Genomic DNA, 21,408 nt, shown 5'->3' with positions numbered 1-21,408 from the left:
AACCACGCGAATACATGACTTCCTGGCTTTCGTCATAAAAGTACGGGCCTGACAAAAAAATTGCCTGAAAACGAACAGTCTTTCGACATTTTTTACCTCAACGTTGTGGTATTCCTGACTTATCCTAAGAAGCTGAAACTAATCACTCGGCGTCTAAATGAATGACGAAGATATTTTTTCTATGGCATCATGATAAAGCAAAAACGGATTTTTATAAAGGCAGTCTTGTGTTTTCCTGCATTGGAAAGGGACCTGCTCTAAAGTATTCACCAAGGGTAGCGTTGCAAATACCTGTTGGGCCCGAATTCACAAAGCTTCATGTTCGTAAGTGCTCTTCGCCATTTCCCCGGCCGCCTTCACATCAGGATTGGCTCATATCTGCTTTTACGAGCTGCTCTAGCGCGTACGACCTTGTTTGTGAATACGGGCCCTAGACTTTATAAATACTCGTATAGCACCAATTCTGTATCGTTCCAGTACCATGCCAATGCTAATCGCAGCAAATAGCTCTGCCAGATGCTACATATGTCTGGCAATAAGCGTACTTCTCTCTTGTGTTACAATCAACCTACTTTATGCACTACCGGCGAATTTGGAGCCTCTGGTTTGGAGATACCTCGGCAGCAACAGCAGCTGGTGGCGGTTCTTGCTCACTGAAGCCTACTGGACACTCTTCAGTCAGCATTAGGGTGTCACAGCTCGTTAAGTGGCGAAGAAGTCATTAAATCAGTGCACGTACAGCCACGGTAGCGCGGCTATCTGCCCACCCCTGGTTCCCCCAATTTCGGCACGCTACTTTCAAGAGCGCGTGTTTGGCTGCTTTCGCGTTGATCGTTCCCCCGCCTACATACTGCTTGGGTCACATGCGTTTGCTGCTCTCTTCACTGTGTGTTTTTTTTTTTCCCTTTCCGACAAGGACGTTTGCGACAACGGTGAAAACTCGCGCGTGCGCGCGCGCATACAGCTGCGTGAGGAGAGCGGAAAAGGAGGCGGTCGTCGGTACTACGACAACGTTGGGCGAGGGGGCAGTGCCTCTCTTAGGGAGGAGGGCACGGGGACAGTGTGTCACGTGGTAGAGCGAGAACGGAAGAAAGGGAGGGTGCTCGCTCGAAAGGCCGAAAATACAAAGCGGCAAGGCGATTCCTGTGGGCTACGTCGGTACTGTATACGTGCGATACAAGGCAGTATCGCACACACGGGCGGTGCCAAGTGCAGAGAAGGAGAGAGAGAGAGATAGCCCCTCTCTCTCTGGCCGATCTCCTCCCTGCTTTCAATCTTCCTGCGTGTCGCATCTCGCCTGCTTCCTCGGCTATTATTTGACTCAGTCCAACAAAACGCCCCGGCGCTGTGACGCGCGCGCGCGCGCCCGCGCTTCGCTACGTTTTGCAGTCCCCTAATCGCGCTCTTATTTGTTTATTTTTCGTTCGGGCCCTGCTCCATCTCCCCTTCCCTCTTTTTAACTCAATTGAATCTCCGCTGGGCATCTTCTATGTCGCGCTTTCTTCCTTTCTTTTCGCGGGACTCAATTCTTATCAGCCCTCTCCCGTTCACTCCAAGTGGCATTTGTTTGTTTGTTGCCCGCGAAGGGAGAAGAGGGCGGTTTTGAGAGCGGGCGCGTCTTGTGGTGGGTGGCGCTTGTTCCCCGCGCTTGCACGGAGGACAGAAGCAACCGCGGGCGGGATATTCCCTACTTTCCCTCTCCTCCGCCCACGTTCCTCCTCGCTCAACCTCCCCCCTCCCCCCCCCCCCCCCCCGCGCACAGCAAGATGTTCACCTGCCGCAGCCAAGTGTAAAAGCGCGGTGCCTCCTCCTACAGGTCCCCGCTCAAAAGCCCACCGGAGGTCCACTCGCGCGAACCCGCGGCTAGCCCCGAACGAACGGCGGCGTGGTGCCTGCGTCAAAGCCCACGTCCGAGTGACACCCGCACGGCTACATTGTCCGCATCACGAGGCCCCGCAATAGACGGCTTCGAGAACGGTCCGCAGGGCGCCCTGGACCACGACGGCGCCTAATCTGCGAGCGCAGTGTGACCTACAGAGAGCCCTGGTCGTCAACGAACGTGCGGCGTACAGCTCGGCCCGAGCGTCGACCGAGCGATCTCCTCCCGTCGTCACAACAGCGATCGACGACGCCGCCTACGCGCGTTTCGCAACGCGCTTTGACGTCGCGCTGCTGGCACGCTGACAATCGGCGGCTCGTTCGGCGAACCGGGAACGGCGCGTCGCTTCTTCACGACTTGTGCAGTCCAGCGCGCGCGTGTCGTCGTCAACTGCGAGCGAAGAGGTGAAACAAGAAGTGGCCATCGCAGCCGCCCGAAGCCCCTCTGCGAGCGTGTGCTTTGACCCCGCGCCACCTTGCTGGATGGGCACACCCGCGGAGACCAGTGACCCCGTCGAGTGAAAGCCGCGTCGGAGTTGACCAACCCGCCAGAAACTTCCACAAGGACATCGAGCGCTTATAAACCAGGCGCTCGGGTGCATTGACGGGGTTTGTCCGAGGCCAGTGGCCCGCATCGGATCCTCGGCCAGAGACCAACGGCGTGCGCCACAGAGACGGCGGCCACAGGTATATATATACATATATGTTAACGGCAAAAGATGAGTTTGCAGTCGAGGGGAAGTTAGCATTCCTGTCCTTCTGATTTTTTTCTGGAGTCTCATAAGGTTGTGTGAAAAACCTCACGATTAAATGTAGACCTGCCGTGTAGCACATAGACCAAAGCATGCCGGCATTGCCTGGCCGTATTCTACTCACTGCCTTCCTTTAAGGGCATGAAAATTATCCATTTACAAACCGGGTGGATCAAGGACCGCCACTCTGGCGCTTCGTGGCCATTGCTCCCTTTTTTTTTCTTTTTGTTAGTCAAAACGTCGCCCACCGTTGACATGGCAAACCAACCTCCAACGCAGGCTGACTGCAGGAGTGCTTCCACAAGAGATCGGTGGCAGAGTGCGCAGTACAGCATGAGGACACGGAGTAGCCTCCACGTTCATCTGCTGGTGGTGCTGGTTTCGCTGCTGGCGTTCACCGCCCATATTTCGGTGGCTCGGGCCTCCGATAACCATGTGCTGCTGGACCGGCTGCAGGAGGTGCTGGACTCTCCGGCGAGCCGCATCGGGGCCCGCTGCCGAAACGACACGCTCTTCTACCTGGACCGCCTGAGGAACGGCTCGCCGTGGGCACTCAAGAGTGAGTAGTCTTTGCTCGATTTGCTCGACTGGTGCTACGCGAAACGCCGCAACGCGAAGCGCGAACTTCGAGGGCGCCTCGCGGCGCGGAGTGTGGGTCACCGGGGCTGCGACCCACGCTCCGCGCCGTCACACGCCGCGACATGTCAGCCAATCCTTGCGCGGGGCAACTTGAGACGCGTGCATGGTGTGTCGTTGCATCGGCTGACGAGCTTCTTTTGTACGCCTACCTCGGCTCGATCGAAAAAAGGAGCTGCGGCCTTTGACGGCTGCGAACGGCTGGGGTAATATTGCTACAGTGCGCGTTGGAGATGTAGGCTATAACATTCTGCATGGATGCCCTGGAGCAGGCGGAGGCGCATTTAAATTCACGAGTATAGATGCGAGATCGAGTGCAGGGGCATTTTGCATACCTTGGCGCAACGAGACGAGACGCATATATGAGCGCGCAGACGCAACAACCACTTATCATGGACATGCAAGATCCTCAGAATGTAGTTTTACGCACTCGAACCCGACTCGCAACATTTCTGCTGCTAAGGTCCCAAACTGCCTTCTTCATTGATCATTATCTGTACTGTGACATGCCAGTGTTTCAGCCGCGCTGCTATGTGGACCATTTTCGTATCTCGCACTGTATTGTTGATAGGAGATTTCGCTGATCATTGCAACAACTAGCCGAACCTTTTCTGACGACTACGGGTCAAGTACTAGAGGGCTTTTCATTGCTCTTCCGTGTGACCACCGTGACTACTGCCATTTCGGGCTCATCAGTCATGGAGTGTCTCGGCTGTCGGGGTCGTGTACCGTGAAGTTGTCGAGCGGCTGGAGAAAATTGCTCTTTGTTTCGCGTTCACCCCTGCCTGTCACAGGCTGAACGTACTTTGCCGCAGGCCTCGTCGTCGTTTCTCAATAAGACCGTTAAGCGTAACGGAACGGCACCCATAACGCTGCGATTGCTTCGAAAGAACTGCTGGTAGTGATTCCGGCCGATGTCTTGTTCAGAAGGTGACACCCATGGTGGGGCTGTCTCCTTTTACCCGCAGCCATGTGCTCCGTTCCGACGATGCCGCCGCGGCCTCGCCTCTCAACCCGTGCGTGGAGCAGGAAGAGTGGAAGGAGGTAAAAAAACCGCGTCAGACGACGACGTTCCGACGCTCGGCGACCTTGGGAAATAATCTAGCAAGCCGAGCGTGAAGGAAGCAAAAATAGCAAGAACAATGACTGCGAAACGGAAAGCGGCATATATAAAGAACCCGGCGGCGCTCAACGAGGAAACGCGCACCCGGGAGGCCTGCTCCGTAATTTCTATCTTTCTCTCGCCGAAGGCTGTCCTTGACTCAGATTTTTCCGATGCGCTCCTTAAGCGCGCGTGTTTGTGGAAAGACGGGGTTGCGTATATGTGTAGGCTTGCGTGCGTATCTATGCACATACCAAGGAGCCCCTGGGGCGACTCTCCCGTTTCGTTTCTTTTTTGTCTTTCGATGCTAGTTTCTCTTTTTTCGGCTATTTCGTTTGGTGGACGTGACGGCGTTCAGAGTGTTTCCCAAGGTTTGTTAGAGGTGCTTTACGAACCTTGACCTGTTAACCGCGGCGCCATATACCATGCGCCGGTGGCAGGCCACTGGCGCGAATAGGAGACGACCCATATATAAGCGTCCGCGATTGGCTGCGCTCAGCGTAATACAAGGAGTCGAGCAAAAAACGGCGGTTGCGGGGCCGACGTGACTTCCCTCTCCGGTTCTCTCTTCGTGTCGAAAGAGTTAAGGGCCGTAATTTATTCCGAGTTTATATGAAATGTATTTTTTGTTCTTTCTTTCAATTGTTGTACTTTTCTCCTTGATATCCAGAGCGTATACTATACGGTCGAATTCGTTAGAGAAGAGCAGTCGGGCGTACGACAAAAACGTACGTAAACGGAACTCTACCGGCGATGTGCCACGAAAAGGATGACGAGGCCGCGATAAGTAGGTGTTCCGGTCGCATACGCTTAAAGCTGCCTCAAATTTGCGCTGTGATCATGCGAAGCAGTTCCTTCGCGAATCGTGTAGGTGGCTGGCGCGCGTCCTCATCTATACAACGCCGCAAATGAGCGCTGTTCGTGTAGCACTGCTCGAGATACGCTAAAATGCACGGCTTCAAGCGAAAAGTGCGCAACGAAGCGAGCACAAAAAGAAGAAACGATAGAGCGCTCGTTTCTGTGCATTCCTTTCGCCCACGTTTTATTGTGCCGTTTTCACTCGAAGCTGATATGTATACCAACTGGCCCAATACAATGGGTTTTATTAAAATGCACAGCTTTTCACTGGTCGAGGCAGTCCGGGTTGCGTCATTGCATCACAGCACGTGTTGTTCGCGCTCGCCTGACCCTTCCGCTTCTTCATGCTTGGCTGGTTCGTTCGTGGTTGCAGTGACGTCATCGCAGCCGTCATGAAGGGGTTACTGGTATCGCTGCGATAAATTGCCGCTAAAAGCCTATCTGCCCAACTTGGACTTATTTTTCTGTCTGTCAAAGGGGGCGCTGTGAGTGGTTCCCAAATATGGGCGTCTGGCGAATATTGCGCTCCTCGCGATGTTGCCAATGATGCGACGTGCCCGACAATCGACGGTCGGCCATTGCTCCCACGGAAACATTCGGATTTCCCTTCGCTTCATTGCCGAGACAAATCTGCGGAAATTTGCTCGACGATATGTCGAGTCGCGAGTGTGTCAGCCTTCGGCTGGCCGGTCCGTCGATACACGGGCGCCGCCGGTGTGGGTGACGAGTTCATTGCTCTCTTATAGCGTATATGTATTGTCCTTTCACCAACATGCGCCGGAAATACGACGGCGATGACGCGGGGTCCCAGCGGGCGCCGACCGATTTGTTCCAACGGCATACATCGCGGATGAATGGGCAAGGAGATTGATGTGCGTTGCCTTTTTTCTTTCGTACGCAGTGACGATAACGTTGTTTACAAGCTTCCTTATATGTCGTACGTGGACGTCATTTTGGAAAGTTTCCAAACGGCGGAGCAAACTTCCAGCTGTATGCGGCCGTATAAATAAATAGTAAATATGACAACGAAACTACAAATTACCCAGCAGCATTTGGGTAACTTCTATACTATAGAGCCTTTATTACTTTGCAGTTTGCTTAATCTGCAACTCACGGTGCAATAGCAAGCCTTAGCCAGTCCGTGTACCTACGTATTGCGGTTTGCGAAACGACGGAACAATGGTGACGTGGACGAGAGCAGCAGCGCTAGTAGTGGCGTCTTGTGGGGTTAAGTTCAACCACGACGTGTTACAAACGTTGTCGTGTAGCGTGAAAGTTCTCGCCGAAGCGGAATAAAAAGAAGTGCTGTATGTTAATGAACTTGTTGCTAATAGAGTACTTTCGCACAATGCAATAGTATCGCCGTGTGCTTTGGTTAAAATTATAGCCACGAGACAGCGCCGTGAAGTATAGCGGGGCTTCTCATGTTTACTTATGCGGTATTCGTGCATTCTGTAAATGGTTATGCGCGTATAAGGACAAACTAAAGCTCTCTATATGACAGCGCTCAGCCTTACGCTCCTCCCTTGCAATAAAGCTGGCACGCGGATGGTGTGGCAGGTGGTCTTTGTGTTACATATACTGCCTGCCTCGCATCTACTGCAACAACGCCTGCTGGTTGCACATATCGTGCGAGAAGACAAACAATCCCGGCGTCGCTAGTTTGTGCGGCGCACATGTGACGGGCGTTGCAAGCATGCTCGACTCAGCGGCTTTCAAGCAGGTCTCATTAGTTTTGCCCCCTTGCAAAGGGTCCCTTCTAATTGTGATCGTATTGCATAACCTCTGAAAGGATATGCGGCCGTTCGAAGGCACCCGTAATTTAGCCCAACAAGATGGCTGTTTTCTTTCTTTCATTTTTTTAACCTGTTCGGAAATGTGGGTTATTCCCAGTGACGAAATGTTAATACCCTGTTGAAGTGGCTTTACCCATTAGAACGGGCGTGTGCAAGTGCTGCTCCCAGCTTTCTGGCTTTCATGAAACGCGCGCCACGCGGCGGCCGCTCAGGTAAACACTCCGTAGGAGATTGGCGCGAGCGAATGGCGTTAAGATTTCGCTGAAACACCCGGTATATAAACAGCGACGCAGCTTTTCCCGATGTCGCGATGTTGTCCGCTCGCAAGCTTTTTCGCTTTCACTCCCATGCCCAAGCGGCGCGCACTGAGCGTTTCATCCCCCCAGTGGTGCAGGGTACAAAGCTTCACCTCCGTAAGCGCTCTTTGTCAGTGGCCGACCGCCTCCGCTAATAGTAAGCCCAGCGTCAGGATTGGCCGGAATTCTCTCTTACGAGCAACCTTAGCGTATAAGAGCGTTCTAGTGAATACTCCCCTTCCCCTCTGTCCCCAGCGTCGGGTAGCAAACCGGATCTTCCCCTTTGGTTAACCTCCCTCCCTTTCCCCTTTCTTCTGTCTCACTCTCTACTGAATTTAGTGAATACGCGTGCCCATTCGTAGCTGGAGTTTCTGATATATCGCTTTAACGAAAAGCTGCAGCTGCTACTTCGGCGTGTGCGCGTGTAAAGCGTCTCGCAACAGATGCAACGGCGCTCGAGAGAGTTTCCCTAGTTCGGTTCTGGCCGCGCATACACACTAAACACAAATAATCCCAGATGGGAGTAAATGCCTCGTCGCCTAGCGCATTCCCGAATGAGAGTTTAATATACTCCATTCATATGGAGTTTAGTTAACTCCATCTCTCACAAGAGTTTTTATGGTGTCCAAATAAGAGTGAATTTACTTCATTTGTCTCGGGAGTTTTTACGGTGTTCCAATTGGAGTGAATATTACTTCATTTACGGAAGGGGTTTTTAGGTATCCTAATTGGAGTGAATATTACTTCATTTCTTGAGGGAGTCTCTAAGTGTTTAAATTGGAGTGAATATTACTTCATTTCTGGAAAGTGTTCTTGAGGTGTTGCAAATGGAGTAAATACCAATCCATTTCTGAAGACAGTTTCTTGAGATCCTTCAACATTATTTATACTTTTTTTTCCTGCAATGAATTGAAGCAGCAGCTTTCATGCCGTGACTTTATGACACTTATTAATGACTGATGAAGTAGTGCAGATGCTATGTTTTGTGTCGGTAACAACCTTTACCGTAGCTTATTTTGTTTTCCACCTTCCTAGTTAGATTTTGAATGTATTTATAAAACTTCACTGGAGACTAATATAAAACTGAATTATAGCAAGAGCATTTATCTACCCATCTAACTTCCCTTTCTCGACTAGTCAACTCTGTTCAATAACGTAAATCGAAACGCGAATTCAGCACAAATAAAACGACCGCATTTGCGCTTTCACGTAGGCGAGAGTATGTGACATTCACAAGGTTCAAGTTGGCACGGCGATTTTTCTTTATACCACTAGATCATTATACTTGACAGGATTATATTCTCGCCTATGTATTTCTTCTTAGCATTTCAACGCACGTTATGATTAAATGAAGAAAATAAAATGCGGTTTTCCGGATAGCGGTATAATGTATATTTTATTATCTGTAGGCATTACAACATCACAGGGGAGACAAAACATAGAGGGAAACACAGAATTTTAAGAAAAGTACGCGTAATAAGAGCATGTTGCTTGAAATGATAGATATCAATTAACAATAATATAAAGCATATACCATACATCAGCAAGGCCAAGAGTCCAACATAACGCACATTCAATAAACAAACGCGCACGACAACAACACACTGCTGATGTACTGATAAAAGGAAGCGCGGACAACATTGAATGACAACGATGCGCAGCCAACTGTAACAACAACTTAATTACTCGAGTGAACCATACAGACTATCGCTCTCCTTAACTTGGGGGGAACCACATTTAAAACAAGACATGTAATCCACTTACAAAAAAAAAAAGAAAAACAGCTTAACATGGCAGCCGACATACACACTTTTGCAAACGGTTTTTACTCAATATGTGACATTGTGAGAAGTCCGTAGATAATCCCGTATTTCAAAATTGGATGGAGCTGGATTCTTCCTAAATTATTGAGGACAGATGTCAACAAGTGAACACGCCCAAACGACACGTACAGAAAATTTGACTGCTGCCAAACCGACGTGCAAGTTTATGATCGCGCCCATTGACCATACCACTTTTAGGGGGTCCTGAATGGCATCCTCCTCGCCGGGAGAGGGAGAACACGCAGGCACGCTAGCGACAACGGACACGCTGCATTACGGTGGGGTCAGTGTCCACGAAACCTGTCAAACGCCTGTCGGAGTGACGAGAGACGGCGATTGTTCTCGCCTCCCCAACTTTCTTGCAGTCCCCATGCTGCGCGTCGCCTTGGAATTAGTGGCGCGTCTGTGCCTGCCTGAGCGCTGACCGATGTCAAAACCCGGGAATATAGTTTTGCTGCAAGCGGTGCTGCAGCAAAACTATATGCACACGGACACACATGAAAGCTTTCATGCGTAAAATTTCACGAAAAAGCAGTGACGTACACACACAGTAAAAACGCACGTGCGCACACACGCGCACATACACTCAAGCAAAGTGCACACGCGCCCTTTCCTCCCGCACACGCTATTTTTTCGTCATAATATCGGCCCGCCCACTTTGTATAATAATAATAATAATATCGTCATAATATCGAACCGCACTAATGGCATTCTCAGCTTAAAGCGAGTTGCTAAAGAAAGCGTTAGCGCCACATTAAAGGCACCTCCTTCGCTACGTGTAACACGTAACGCGACGGCCGAAACGTTCAGGCTCAGCTGGTTCATGCAGCATCGCCTGCCATTCTCGAACAATATTATTCTGGCACGCCAAGGCGTCCACTAGAGCACAAGTAAACGCCACAACTCCGATTGCAAGTACCACTAGCTATCTGCAACGCTCACGAAAAATCGTTTCACCACGTTCACCACGTTTCACCTGAGGTGACTGATGCGAGGTTGGCTCCGCTGGACGAGGCTAGTCGGGCGTGCGTGAATGACATGGCGGCTGCCCGGCCTAGGGCAGGTGTCAATGGATGTTAGGCCTAAAATCACGTCTTCATGCCGTCGTCGACGAGGCGGTCGGAATCTCCGTCGTGAGCGGCGTGCTGAGGAAGATATCGAGATGTCGTTGCTGCCACGGTGACGGCAAAGGCTTGTAGAAACGGCCGCTGATTATCCAAAGTAGTATCCATGAGTTGAAGTGCACGAAAGAAGAAAAAATTGCAGAGCCGTATAGGACACGACTGTGCCTAGTATGCGACTGCCGCTCTAGCCTCGATTTTACTCCATTTACATATGAGATTTCTCGTGAGGGAGAAAACTCCATTTTAAGACCGATTTTACTACATTTATGAGTGTTGGGATTGAATTCACGTTTTTATATCGAATACGTTCCCGCTGATGAAATAAGATTTGGCGCCGAGTAGTTTAAAAACGTTGCGCGTCGTATCTCTTACCTATGCGGCCTGTAAGTTGTGTTTACAGTGCACGGAGGAAATACATTTTTACTCCATTTCACGGCACGAGGTTTTCGCACTGATAAACACCATTTTGTAAATGGAGTGATATCAGGTCATTCCGTTTTTTTCCTCCATCATTTCGGGAAGGAGGTAAAATCATGCATACCATGCACGCGTCAGTCCGATGCCATCCGCCTTTTTTTAGGCACAGTTTTATTTAAAATTTTTTTCGTCGGCACTTCGTATATCGCGCAAGCACGTGCGCGCTTGCCAAGCGCTCTTTTTTTTTATAAATGTGTACGATGATTGTTTTTATATTTTTCTGCCTCTTTTTGTTTTTCGCCATTTTGTGAAACAGGTGGCTTGATCTGCACGCCAGGCAGTCGGCGTGTTCGATAGTTCATAAACGCAGCTTGCTCGCTTACATGCCGAGGTACAATCTGTGACGTCGCGAGTGCGAGTGCCTTCTGCTGTCGCCTGTGCCGACTATTGCGCTCGGTGCACGCAGTCACGGCAACACTGCGAAAAGCGCCTGCGCGAGAACACTGCACAAGATGTCTCTTTGAATCCGCGCACCGTTTAAAGTGCCATTCGACACACCGTCACCCGCCGTGCGTTCACCCAATTTTTCTGAACACGCCCTTGAATCCTTCGAACTGTGTAGTCACCAAGCAGGGGCCGCTTATGCTGCAGCGTAAGTTTCGTGCATGCAGGACATTGAGCACTAAGGGCAGCTGGAATCAATGTTGCGAAAGTCGTCGACGGTTGGCGATTTCTAGCGGTGGACTCTCTAGCGGCTCCAGTCGAGTAAGCGACGAGACGAAACGAGTCGGCCTGCTTGAGGGTGGTCGTGTAAAGGCTACGCAGTCACGTGTGATGGTCGGGTCGTTTCTATACTCGCGTTTTTGTCCCCTGATCACGCGGATTCACGATTATAGAAAGGACGCCGACAGTAGTCACCTTGCAGCACGAAAATTACATTTTCTTTAATCGTACAATTAGCTTTTGCGAGCATTTCCCGGGATATATTTCTTTTGTGTCTGTTCACAGAAACCTTGAGAAAGGCTCAAAGAGAACCGGGCCAGGGTAGCGTAACGATTCTATTCAAGTTCCTTTCACTTTAACGCCAGTGGTCCGAGCGCAGCTCTGCCCATACATGTTTCCACCGGAATCGGCCAGTCGTAAATGGCCTGCTTGTTAAGAAAGGAAATTGAACAGTGCGAAAGGAAGCCTCACATTATACCGGCCCTGCTTACAGTGGCGATCGAGCCCGACGCATCCCGTGCTTCACGGTTCTTCACTGAAGCACGCCTGTATCTCATTTGCAAATCGCAGGGCTTACAATACGGTATATTATTGCAAAATACAATTGTACAGCCCCCCCCCCCCCTTTCTTTTTTTGTGAGGGAGCTGCATAAATGGCCGGTGGGACTCTTGTTCTCCAATGACTGTTCGCATATTCTGTGGGCTTCGTACCCCGGTATGCTTCTAAGCCCTTTCTCTTTTGCGCCCTTTGTCCCTGGACACAGCCGATGGCGTGGAGACGCGGGGGCAGAACAGTTTGCGCACTTCACAGGGCCTTCGGGAGAGCAGATCTACTGCGGTATTTTTCGGGGGGCTGACACTTGGCAGAAGTGACCAGTAGGAAATAATGCAAGTGGTGCAGCGTGGTTTTATTCTTCGTGAACGTATTTTTTAAGTGTCTTCTTCACAACTTCAAGCGTGCCCGTTAGCTCTCCAAGTGGTGCTCTTCTTTGCGCTAATCCAGCACGCCGAATTCATTGAACTTCGCCCGCACTGAGCCTGCCGTCGCAACCATCGAACCGGTGACCTACTGCTTCGGTTGCAGGGCGCCTGATGCACAGCTAGCGATGTCAGCCATACTGTTTCGAAACAAGTACGACAGCGTTGTAGAGGCCGCGGGGTGCCTGTAGCCAATCAGAAGCCACGTTCACAGGGGAACTCGCACGAGAGAACGGTGACTCATCGAAACCACGTTTGACCCCTCACGGTAGTTGACGTCCTCATCTCGAACTCTGCGGACAACTGTGAATCGTTCTCGTTTGGGACGAATGCTGCGAATGCTGATTACGATTTACCTGCGCAGTAGTTATCGCAAGCCGTTTGTTAGGGCTCGAAGCTATGCTTGTTCAATGATAATTGATGAGGCAACGAGGTATTTGTGATGTGATATCACTGAACAAACTTGTGCAATTCCTAGGGTGGAACCTTTCACTACGTGCATGATATACCTACTGAAGCCACACGTATACTCCGGTGCAACCTGAACGGATAGATACGTACTCACGTGCAAACGTTTCTACCCGAACGGAGCAATTTTCGCGCGCAGTGCCTGTAGCAGAATGCAGCATGCAACAACCTACGACACAGCATCCATACGACCGGCACTACGACCCTACTATGGCTATCGAACTTGACGAAGACGAGGCTCTGTAATGACCAATCTAATTCAACTTCTAGGCAAAAAATGCAACAAATTGCAGCAGGCCGGCTGAATTCTTCAAGCGATTATCGATTATGTATGTACCACCACGCGACGCCTAAAACTCCGGTAGCCTTGTCGCCGCCATGCCTCATTTATGACCGGCATAGATTCAATTGCCCCGTGCGCCTAAACAGAGCGTGGATTACGACGCGCGCGATGTGCCGCGTCGATGCGGAACCGTCCATAGACCTGCCGCTGTTAGTCGTTTTACACAGGCTTCGTGGGTAGTACAGAGTATTTATTGCCGTGAAGCATAGCAAGGGCGCGACAAGCTCTGCTCGCGTAGCATAGCGGATGCTGTGCCGTTTCACCGCACTTTCCTTTGATCAAGCTGGCGTAAGGCTGATAATTTCTACATACGGCAACGCGGCAGGATTAAAACTGTCATGCTTTAGCCTTGCCGCTCGGCCGTGTCAAACAGTTGCACTCTTTAAAAGTAAACTTCGCTCTAAAAACGCGCGATTCACTTTCAAAACTCTGCGCGCGTGTCAGCCTTGAGAGAACGAGAGGCCTATCCACTTATGGGAGCAGTAGAAGATGATTCATCCAGCTGTTAGTTCGTGTGTTTGGCCAGCTGCAATGCATGGAGTAGGTGTTCACATCTGGCAGGTTGGTGATGACGCTACCGAGATCTAGCGTTCACGCATCGCTCGTGAGTTATGTGTTGGTATCTTGTGTACCTCTGGCGTGTGAATTTTCTATTCCTTTCTTCTTATTCTACGGAGCCATTATTTCTTCTCCGACGTACAATTTAGTCTTGCGGTAGACTTATTCCTTAGCTAAGGTTTTGATATACCCGGTTCTTAAGCCGCCAGCTTCGACACACAGGTAAATAATAAGCAGCAACGACTTGTGCTCATGTCCACGCAGGCACGAGGCTTATAGATCGAGATACCATTATCATCGTAGAAATAGTACGCTGGCTTTCTGCTGGTTCCATTCTGGATAACAAAGGACTCCTTGAGCCGGTTGCCGTTGTCGGGAATTAGTTACAGAGGGTATAGGCGCCGTTTATATTGCAACAATTGCAAATTGAGAGGAACGGGGCGAAGGAGATAACGGGACAAGCACTGTTTCCTTTTTCTTCCGCCTTTATTCTTTGCACTGCAGTGCTTTTTCTGCGCGGATGTTCGTGAAATCGCCAAATATTTAGTTCCATGCTGCCGTTGACCACATGTAAGGCCTTATTGGTGTCTTCGAGTTATCTCCACTAAAGCAAAAAATAAAAAAAGCGCACCAGAACCACTTCTTCAGAAGAGAGAGAGAGAGAGAGCTCAAAAGAGGAAATGCAGTGAGGTTAACCAGAGGCGAGTTTCCGATTTGCTACCCTGGTCTGTGATAGGGGTTGGAAAGCGGGCAAAGAGACCGTGCTTGTTATGTTCCTCAGCGCAGCCGCGACGTCTCTGGCCATATATGCGATCTGAGGGTGAAACTGCGGACGAAGCTTTACAACATCGTTATCTCTCCATAGCGCCATCGCTAACGGCAGCATCGGTAACGGTAACAGCCCTCATAGCCTGACGCTACCGCCGGGTCCAAGCGTGAAGCGCGCGAGTACTCGGCGACTGGCAAGTGTGGTATACCGAGATAAGTGGCGGCGGCTACGCGTAATTCTTTTTTTGCGTGAACGTGAGCTACGGGGCTCGCTCACGCACCGTATTGCTTCGGGCCGATAGCGAGTGGTCTCCATTCGACCAGCCCTTGATTGCGCGATGCATTGTTTGGCCAGCGGCCCCGGTCTCACTGTTCTTGGCAGTGGTGCGTGAGTGTAGTACGTCGATAACGCGGTCCGCGAGGGCATGCATGTCGCCGGAGCCATCAGCGTTCGCGGGCCGCGCGCTAACGGTATTGATACGCGACCTGTTTACGCGCTCTTATCCGCGGCGAAGCGCTGGCGGCCTCCCTTCTCTTATCGGCAGCAGGGAGCCGCGCTGCTGCGCTGCGTGACGTCTGCGATCTGGAATGGCGCCCGCGCGTTCGCTTTCATTCAAGGTCGACCCTCCACACCCCTGCGAGTGCTCCTTGCGACCTCCGAGGCGACCCGCCGTTGGCTCGCGCGCGCTAGGGCCGAAACGTGGGAGCCCCGCTCATTGTTTCACAACTTGGCACCGCACACACATGCGTTTGGGGGGCTGTTTGCGCGTGCGCGCTGATTAGCGCAGTAGCGTCGGCTGTGCCCATCATGTGGCGGCCGAAGACGGCACAGACGCCCGGGAGGCAAACCTTTTTGACAGCTTCGTGCGAAGCGGGCGCTATTCGTACAACAACGGATAGACAAGATGTAAAGCTGAACATGCTGTTTTGCTTATCCCGTTGTTGGCAGCGCACTCTGCCGTTTGGGAGCGCTCCCGACCGAAGATGGATGAAGACTAGCAATTAGAGGGTTATGCTGCAAATACAAAAGATGAGCACGTGGTTACGCCAAGCAAACGAACCCCGCGTGAGGTGCGCTTCCTCGGACGCGCTATGTTCAGGCAACCGTCGGGAAGATGGTTAAAAATAATTGGCAGTAACGATAGTAACGCTTAGCGTAGCGCTCGATGATACCCGCACGCTGTTCTATAACAATACGCCAAAGGCGACACGGCGCAACGCAGCGCACGACACAAGTGTTTCTACGTAGCAGAAACAGCGGCCTGGCAGATAACCAGGCGTCTCACGACGCGGGCGCACGTCGCCAGCAGCAACGTTGCAGGCGGCGCGCACCTCCAGGGCGCGCGATATGGGATCGACGGAAAACCGTCGGCGTTTGTCGGCGACTGGTGTTTATTATACATAAGGAACCCAGTGAAAGCATTACGTAGCGCTAGCTTGACATCCTTTCTGCTCATACTATTCCATGCACCACGGTGTATAGATGCACGCAGCTGCTCAGTGGGAACGCTATAATGTGTGTCCGCAAAACGCTCATGCCAGCAGCGGGAGGTGGAACGCTTCCCTGGCTTCACTGCTGTGCCGACTGAGTGAGCGTTGCAGTGCGTCTATATTTGGGTTCGTCATTTTTGTAGCCAAACGCGCTGCGCATCTCTGCAGACTTTCTAAACATCCACCCGCGGGCCGCGCATTGCACCGTCGATACCGTGACGACGCGAACGCGCCATGAGTATCCGTATAATTATTTTTTTAAATAATTATACTAGTGCCCGCCAAGTTTGTTTAGTCTTCTGGCGACTTCGTCTGCATTGCCACCCTTGCCGTGAGAGCAGGCTTGCTGAGGCCAGAAAAGGCGCAAGGACAAACGACCAGTAGCGACGCCATCCTGAAGTACTCGCACTAGCTCGCCAAGCCCTGTCGTCATTGCATCATTGCAGTATTTGCTCACATTGCATTTTAATGCACACAAAGATTCAACCTCGAAAGACCCGAGAACTTTTCCTGCACCTTGAACAATGCCTTGTATACGAGAAAGAAAGAACAAATAATTAAATTTGTAATCCGCAACGTTGACATACCGGAGCGGCGCTATAATTCATACATATAATTCATACATATAATTTACACTGAATGACCGAAAATAGCGCTTTAAAAGAAATCTGTACACCCGGCTAAACTTTCTAAGTGTTTCTCCTTAGCATAACTTTAAGGACTGATTTGCGGATACGAGCCACGAGTACGGATACGCGAGTCGCGGATGCGAGTTATAACAGCCCGGGCTGTAGCACGTCCCAAGGACGATCACTACCGTGTGAAAAGGAGCGTATGTCCGCGCTGCAGTGCCGGCTTATTCCTCGTCTTTAACTTCGTAGTTAATTAAGGATGTTAGGGATGTCCGCAGAGGGTAGATTTATGACGCCATGAAAAAAAAAAAAAACAGTCCCAAGTTGGCACGCTGCAGTGTCACCTTCCTTCGAGAACACATGCTCGCTTTCAGAGCAAGGCGACCGAATTACGGGGCTGGTGAGCGCCGATAAGAAACGCCTTTGTGCGAAAAGGGAAAGGTTAAGAGCGGCACGCGGGCCACCGATAAGGAAACACGATGCACACAACAATGTAGGTACACACACTTGCGCGCTCGCCTCACCCGGACTCGTGATCCTCAAAGAGCCGATAGTATACGTAACGTCAGTTCGTAAAAACGAGGCTCCGAATGAGGGAATATATATGGCACCGTTTCGCTACTAACAGGCCCTGCGCGCTTACAGCTCTCCAAGCCTACAGTCGTCGGTGTAATATATATATATATATATATATATATATTATTTTTTTAATGCGAGAGCATTACTTGGCTCCTTGTGCGGCCCCGCTATCATCAGAAAGCCTGGCAGAAAGCCGTGGCAGGAAAACGGCCCACAGATTACGTCTTTTTCATCTAACTTGAACATAAACGCGGCCACGGTGAGGATTCGATCCTCTGCCCCAGAGGATTCGATCCTCTGCGCAGCTACCGCTGCGCACCCGAGCCCGCTAACCATTGCGCCACCGTTGCATTGCGCCATCGTTGCAACAGGCGACAGCGATGAATATCTTCGAGCCTGCGCACGTGGTTGGGCTCTACCTGGCGGGACATTCGCTAGATGGCAGAGCGAACGGCTGCGGAGTAAACTGCCGAGCGAGCACGGCGAGCTGCAGCTACTCGCGTTGTTGGGGGCCTGTCGTCGCCGGAGCCCTTGGTCGACGACGAGTAAGATCCAACGCGCTTCAGGTACCCGTTGGACGACGAATACGACATCCCCCCAGAGCATGAAGTGGAGTTCGCCTACGAAACCCGATGAAGAAATGTAGTGTCGACACCATGCATGGTGTCGCTCGGAAAAGTAATGACATCGCTCGGCAAAGTGGTGTCATCGAGAAAGAACACTCGACGCAATGTGAATGAAACGCTAATGAGAACTGCGCAAATAAAGCTCAGCTGAGAGATCGCAATATGCCCGGTTTGTCGTCTTGCGTTGTTGCGACCTCGTAACCAGCAACATTTCGCCGCAACACTAAACTCAGCGACATAACTCAGCGAGACCACTCAGCGACAAGTAATGCTCTCGCATTTACACATCATAAGAATGCCTGAGGTGGCCCAATAGCTTTTTTCCGTTAAGAGTCCTTCGCACGAATTTTGGATTTCAATGGCGCATTTTAATTTCTTTAGATTATGTTCTGGGGTTTTACGGGCCAGAACCAGGATCTGATTATGCGGCACGCCGTAGTGGGTGTCTCCGGATTAATTTGGGCACCTGGGGCACTTTATCGTGCACCCAACGCACGGTACACGGGTATTTTTGCATTTTGACTAGCTGCGAATCTTTAAACGCACACCTAAATGTAAGTACACGAACTTTTTTGATTTCGGCCATATCAAAATGCGGCAATTACGATCACGATCGAACCCGCGACAGCAGCGCAACGCTATATATAGACGTTTAAAGGGCCCCTCACCAGACCACATAGCAAATTTTGGTTATACGCTGGAAGTTCTTACGTGCCCTTTAGGGAGCGTTCTACCGCAAGAACTTTTCAAATTATTCCCTTAATAGCCGAGATGGAAATATGTCAGTGCCGCGAATCCATGATTTCAGGAGGCGAGCGTCACCGCCAACATCGACTCTCTCCATTTGCCCCAGTCTAGCCTCCGCAAGCGAAATTCCTTCCGTGCGTTCTCCCACACAGGAGCCGGAGGATCGCGTCATACGTCATGAGCCCCGCCTTCCTTGTTTTTTTTTTTTTTTCCCTCGCTTTTTTGCTGTGCGGCGCAGTTCCGCTCACGGTGTCGCGCGCGAGCTGTTGCGTTTGTCTCGCTTCGCGCAATGCACGATTTTGCGCACTGTGCGCGAGAACACCTGACTAGCGGCATAAGTCAGTGCTACACGAACACTGAGGCAGACGCAAGCGGATCACAGAGCATGATCGCGCGCTGAAACACGGTAGAAAATGACATATAGTTTCGCTCTCCGCGCGCGCGACTGCAAGACATGGGAGCAAGCAGACGAAACGGAAGCACATCTCTCTTGCTACGGTACGAAATAAAACAAGAACACGCATACATTCGCTTTGTATGTTTTATTATTTCTCTAAACTTTAATTCGTCTATTGAAGCAGCCGATTAAACAAATAACTGATGTTAACTCGGATTATTTTCGAAGTCTAGTGTCACTGAGAGTGACGTCACAGCACGGTGATGTACGTAGCGCACTTGCGCGATTGACGTCACTCTCCGGCTGGGAGCGCGGCGCCCGCGAGTAGAAGGGCAAACGGCGTTTGGTTAGAAATGTCAGCTCTTTCCAAGGTGCGTAGCGATGTACTACTTAGCAGACACCACCGTTAGCGCGCATTGTGTGCACTCCGCTTGTCAGCTCAAAATGGCCAGACCTGGTGAAGGGCCCTTAAGCTACCGCGGCGGGTGATTTGACTGTGCACATTCGAAGGATTGATGATGAGATGGCTCAACGGAGTAGGACTTACCTCGAAAGAGGCGTGATATAGATAGCCTATTGCTTCTGAGGGATACTTCCATAATTGAAGACGTTTTTATTTTCACAACATGCCCTTTCTCACAGCCGGCACCTCAAGAGCGCGTTACAAAATAAATGCATGCCGGTTTTCTGTAATTATTCTTAGGCTATGCAAAAGAGCGTAGATCGGTGAAACTGCTTTGAACCGTTATTTATCCATTTGGTGTCGAAACGGAACTGAACCGTTTTCGCTAAACCGGATCTAGAACCGGAACAACAACAACAAAAAAATTGTTCGACGCTTTGCTTGCCTGCATACATGTGGACACCGTCGTGCAGAGATCGTCAAAGAAGGCGTAATTACTTTAGCGTCTAGTTACTTGCTGTATCATAATCATGCAGGTGTGTGTGCGCTGCAAAAGTCACTAAAAACACGAGGAAAAAACAAACAAGAGAGACCTAATGCTCAATCAGTGCGGATACCACGCATTGATTCTTTCAATTTCGAACTTTTGCAATTGTTATGCATTCTCTTGTTTTTTCGTCGTGTCGATGTGGTTGTAGTTTCTTCTGCAGCATCGGATAGGATTATGCATGCAGCATAAAGATAGGATCGATCAGAAAGATGCAACTATAGGAAGAAAGCCGTGGCGAATGTTAATGACACGTAGTCGCTTCAGCACTTGTCCTCCATGCACTTTTTTCATGCTCGTGTTTTTTTTTTTTTTTAACCTTTACGCCGCCACGTCGAGGAGCAATGCGTAATCGAAACACACTTGGAAAGCGTCACGCAATGTAAAAGTACCTACTGGAATATATATATAACCCCTTCTGTGTCTCTAGAACAGGGTATTGTAAGACGGCGTTTTCACCGCGAGGAAATTTCGTCGGTGCGACTGAGGCTATTACACGTCCTCCTCAACAGGCCGTACGTGTTCTCTGCGAACGTTCGTGGTGTAACATGCAGTTCACATTCACGCAGGCAGCCGGACGCGTTAGAAAGCGCAAGAAGGAATTTATTAAAACCGAAGAAGAAAGACGTCACAACGAAGCGTCGAAGTATACGTATAGCCTCGCTTGCAAAATGCGAAATTTCCATAGCATGGCGCGCGGCGTTCAATCCTAAATGAACAACGCCTGCGTCTTGCGCTCTCTCTGTCGCAGCATATGTACAAGTCTTGCTCGAGAAAGTCGCAGGAATTTCTTGAGCAACCGACCGTTTCCTCGCTCACCTGTTGCCGCAGAAGTTGGTTCGAGGTACCGCCCGGCCATTTCTTTTCTCAAGGGCAGTCGCGCCGACTGCATTGGTCCGTGTCGGTTGCACGCGCCAGCTCCTATAGCGCTTCTCCACGTCTTTTCTTTACTCCTTTTTCTTTCTTTCTCCCGGGAGCCGAGATGAGGAAACGTGCGCAATGTGAATAAAAATACAAGAGGAAATACGAAGCTCAACGTTTACCTCTTTTTTTCCAGCCTGAACAAAGCGAGAACGTGCGCTGTCATTCCGCTTCACAATAGATTCCGTTATAAGGTACACCAACTTGAAAAAGGGACGCTGTCTCAAACAAATCAAATTATTATTGCAGATCCAATGCGCGTGTTGGAATTATATGCGAAGTGAAGCTTTCCTAAAGCGGTTAATGAGAGGCTATGAAACTAAATGTGGACGCGAACCGATATCTTTATCGTCATCCTATGCGACTTGTAATTTCGTGCAATCTTTGTGCCGGATGCACAATGCGAGGCGTCGACGCAGTGATGTGCACGAGGACGATGTTTGTCGTGGAGAGAATGGCGAGAATATGTGTACGGCAGAGGGAAGTGCCACGCAAAACACAGTGGTACGGCTATTCGCCAGCGACGGAAGTGCTGTTACAATTCC

At 50.5% G+C, this 21,408-nt stretch overlaps 1 protein-coding gene across 3 annotated transcripts in view; it reads left to right on the top strand.

Annotated features, from left to right (window-relative positions):
* The first annotated feature begins 1,261 nt into the window (after positions 1 to 1,261).
* Positions 1,262 to 21,408, top strand: part of LOC119437427 (nose resistant to fluoxetine protein 6) — an 83,664-nt gene continuing 63,517 nt past the window's right edge. For 2 of the 3 annotated variants that reach the window (XR_007465042.1, XM_049660525.1), the window contains exons 1-2: positions 1,262 to 2,565; positions 2,910 to 3,189. Coding sequence is in view for 2 of the 3 variants with exons in the window: in XM_049660525.1 (XP_049516482.1) it covers positions 2,964 to 3,189 (226 nt within the window). In the remaining variant the exon portion in view is untranslated. The remainder of the gene's footprint in view (positions 2,566 to 2,909; positions 3,190 to 21,408) is intronic. The other variant, XM_037704457.2, reaches the window with a different exon arrangement.

The sequence above is a fragment of the Dermacentor silvarum genome, chromosome 1 (genome assembly GCF_013339745.2).
Source record: "Dermacentor silvarum isolate Dsil-2018 chromosome 1, BIME_Dsil_1.4, whole genome shotgun sequence".
Classification (NCBI taxonomy): Eukaryota; Metazoa; Arthropoda; class Arachnida; order Ixodida; family Ixodidae; genus Dermacentor; species Dermacentor silvarum.
Note: the sequence above shows the minus strand (reverse complement) of the source record. Positions and strands in the feature narration are given on the sequence as shown.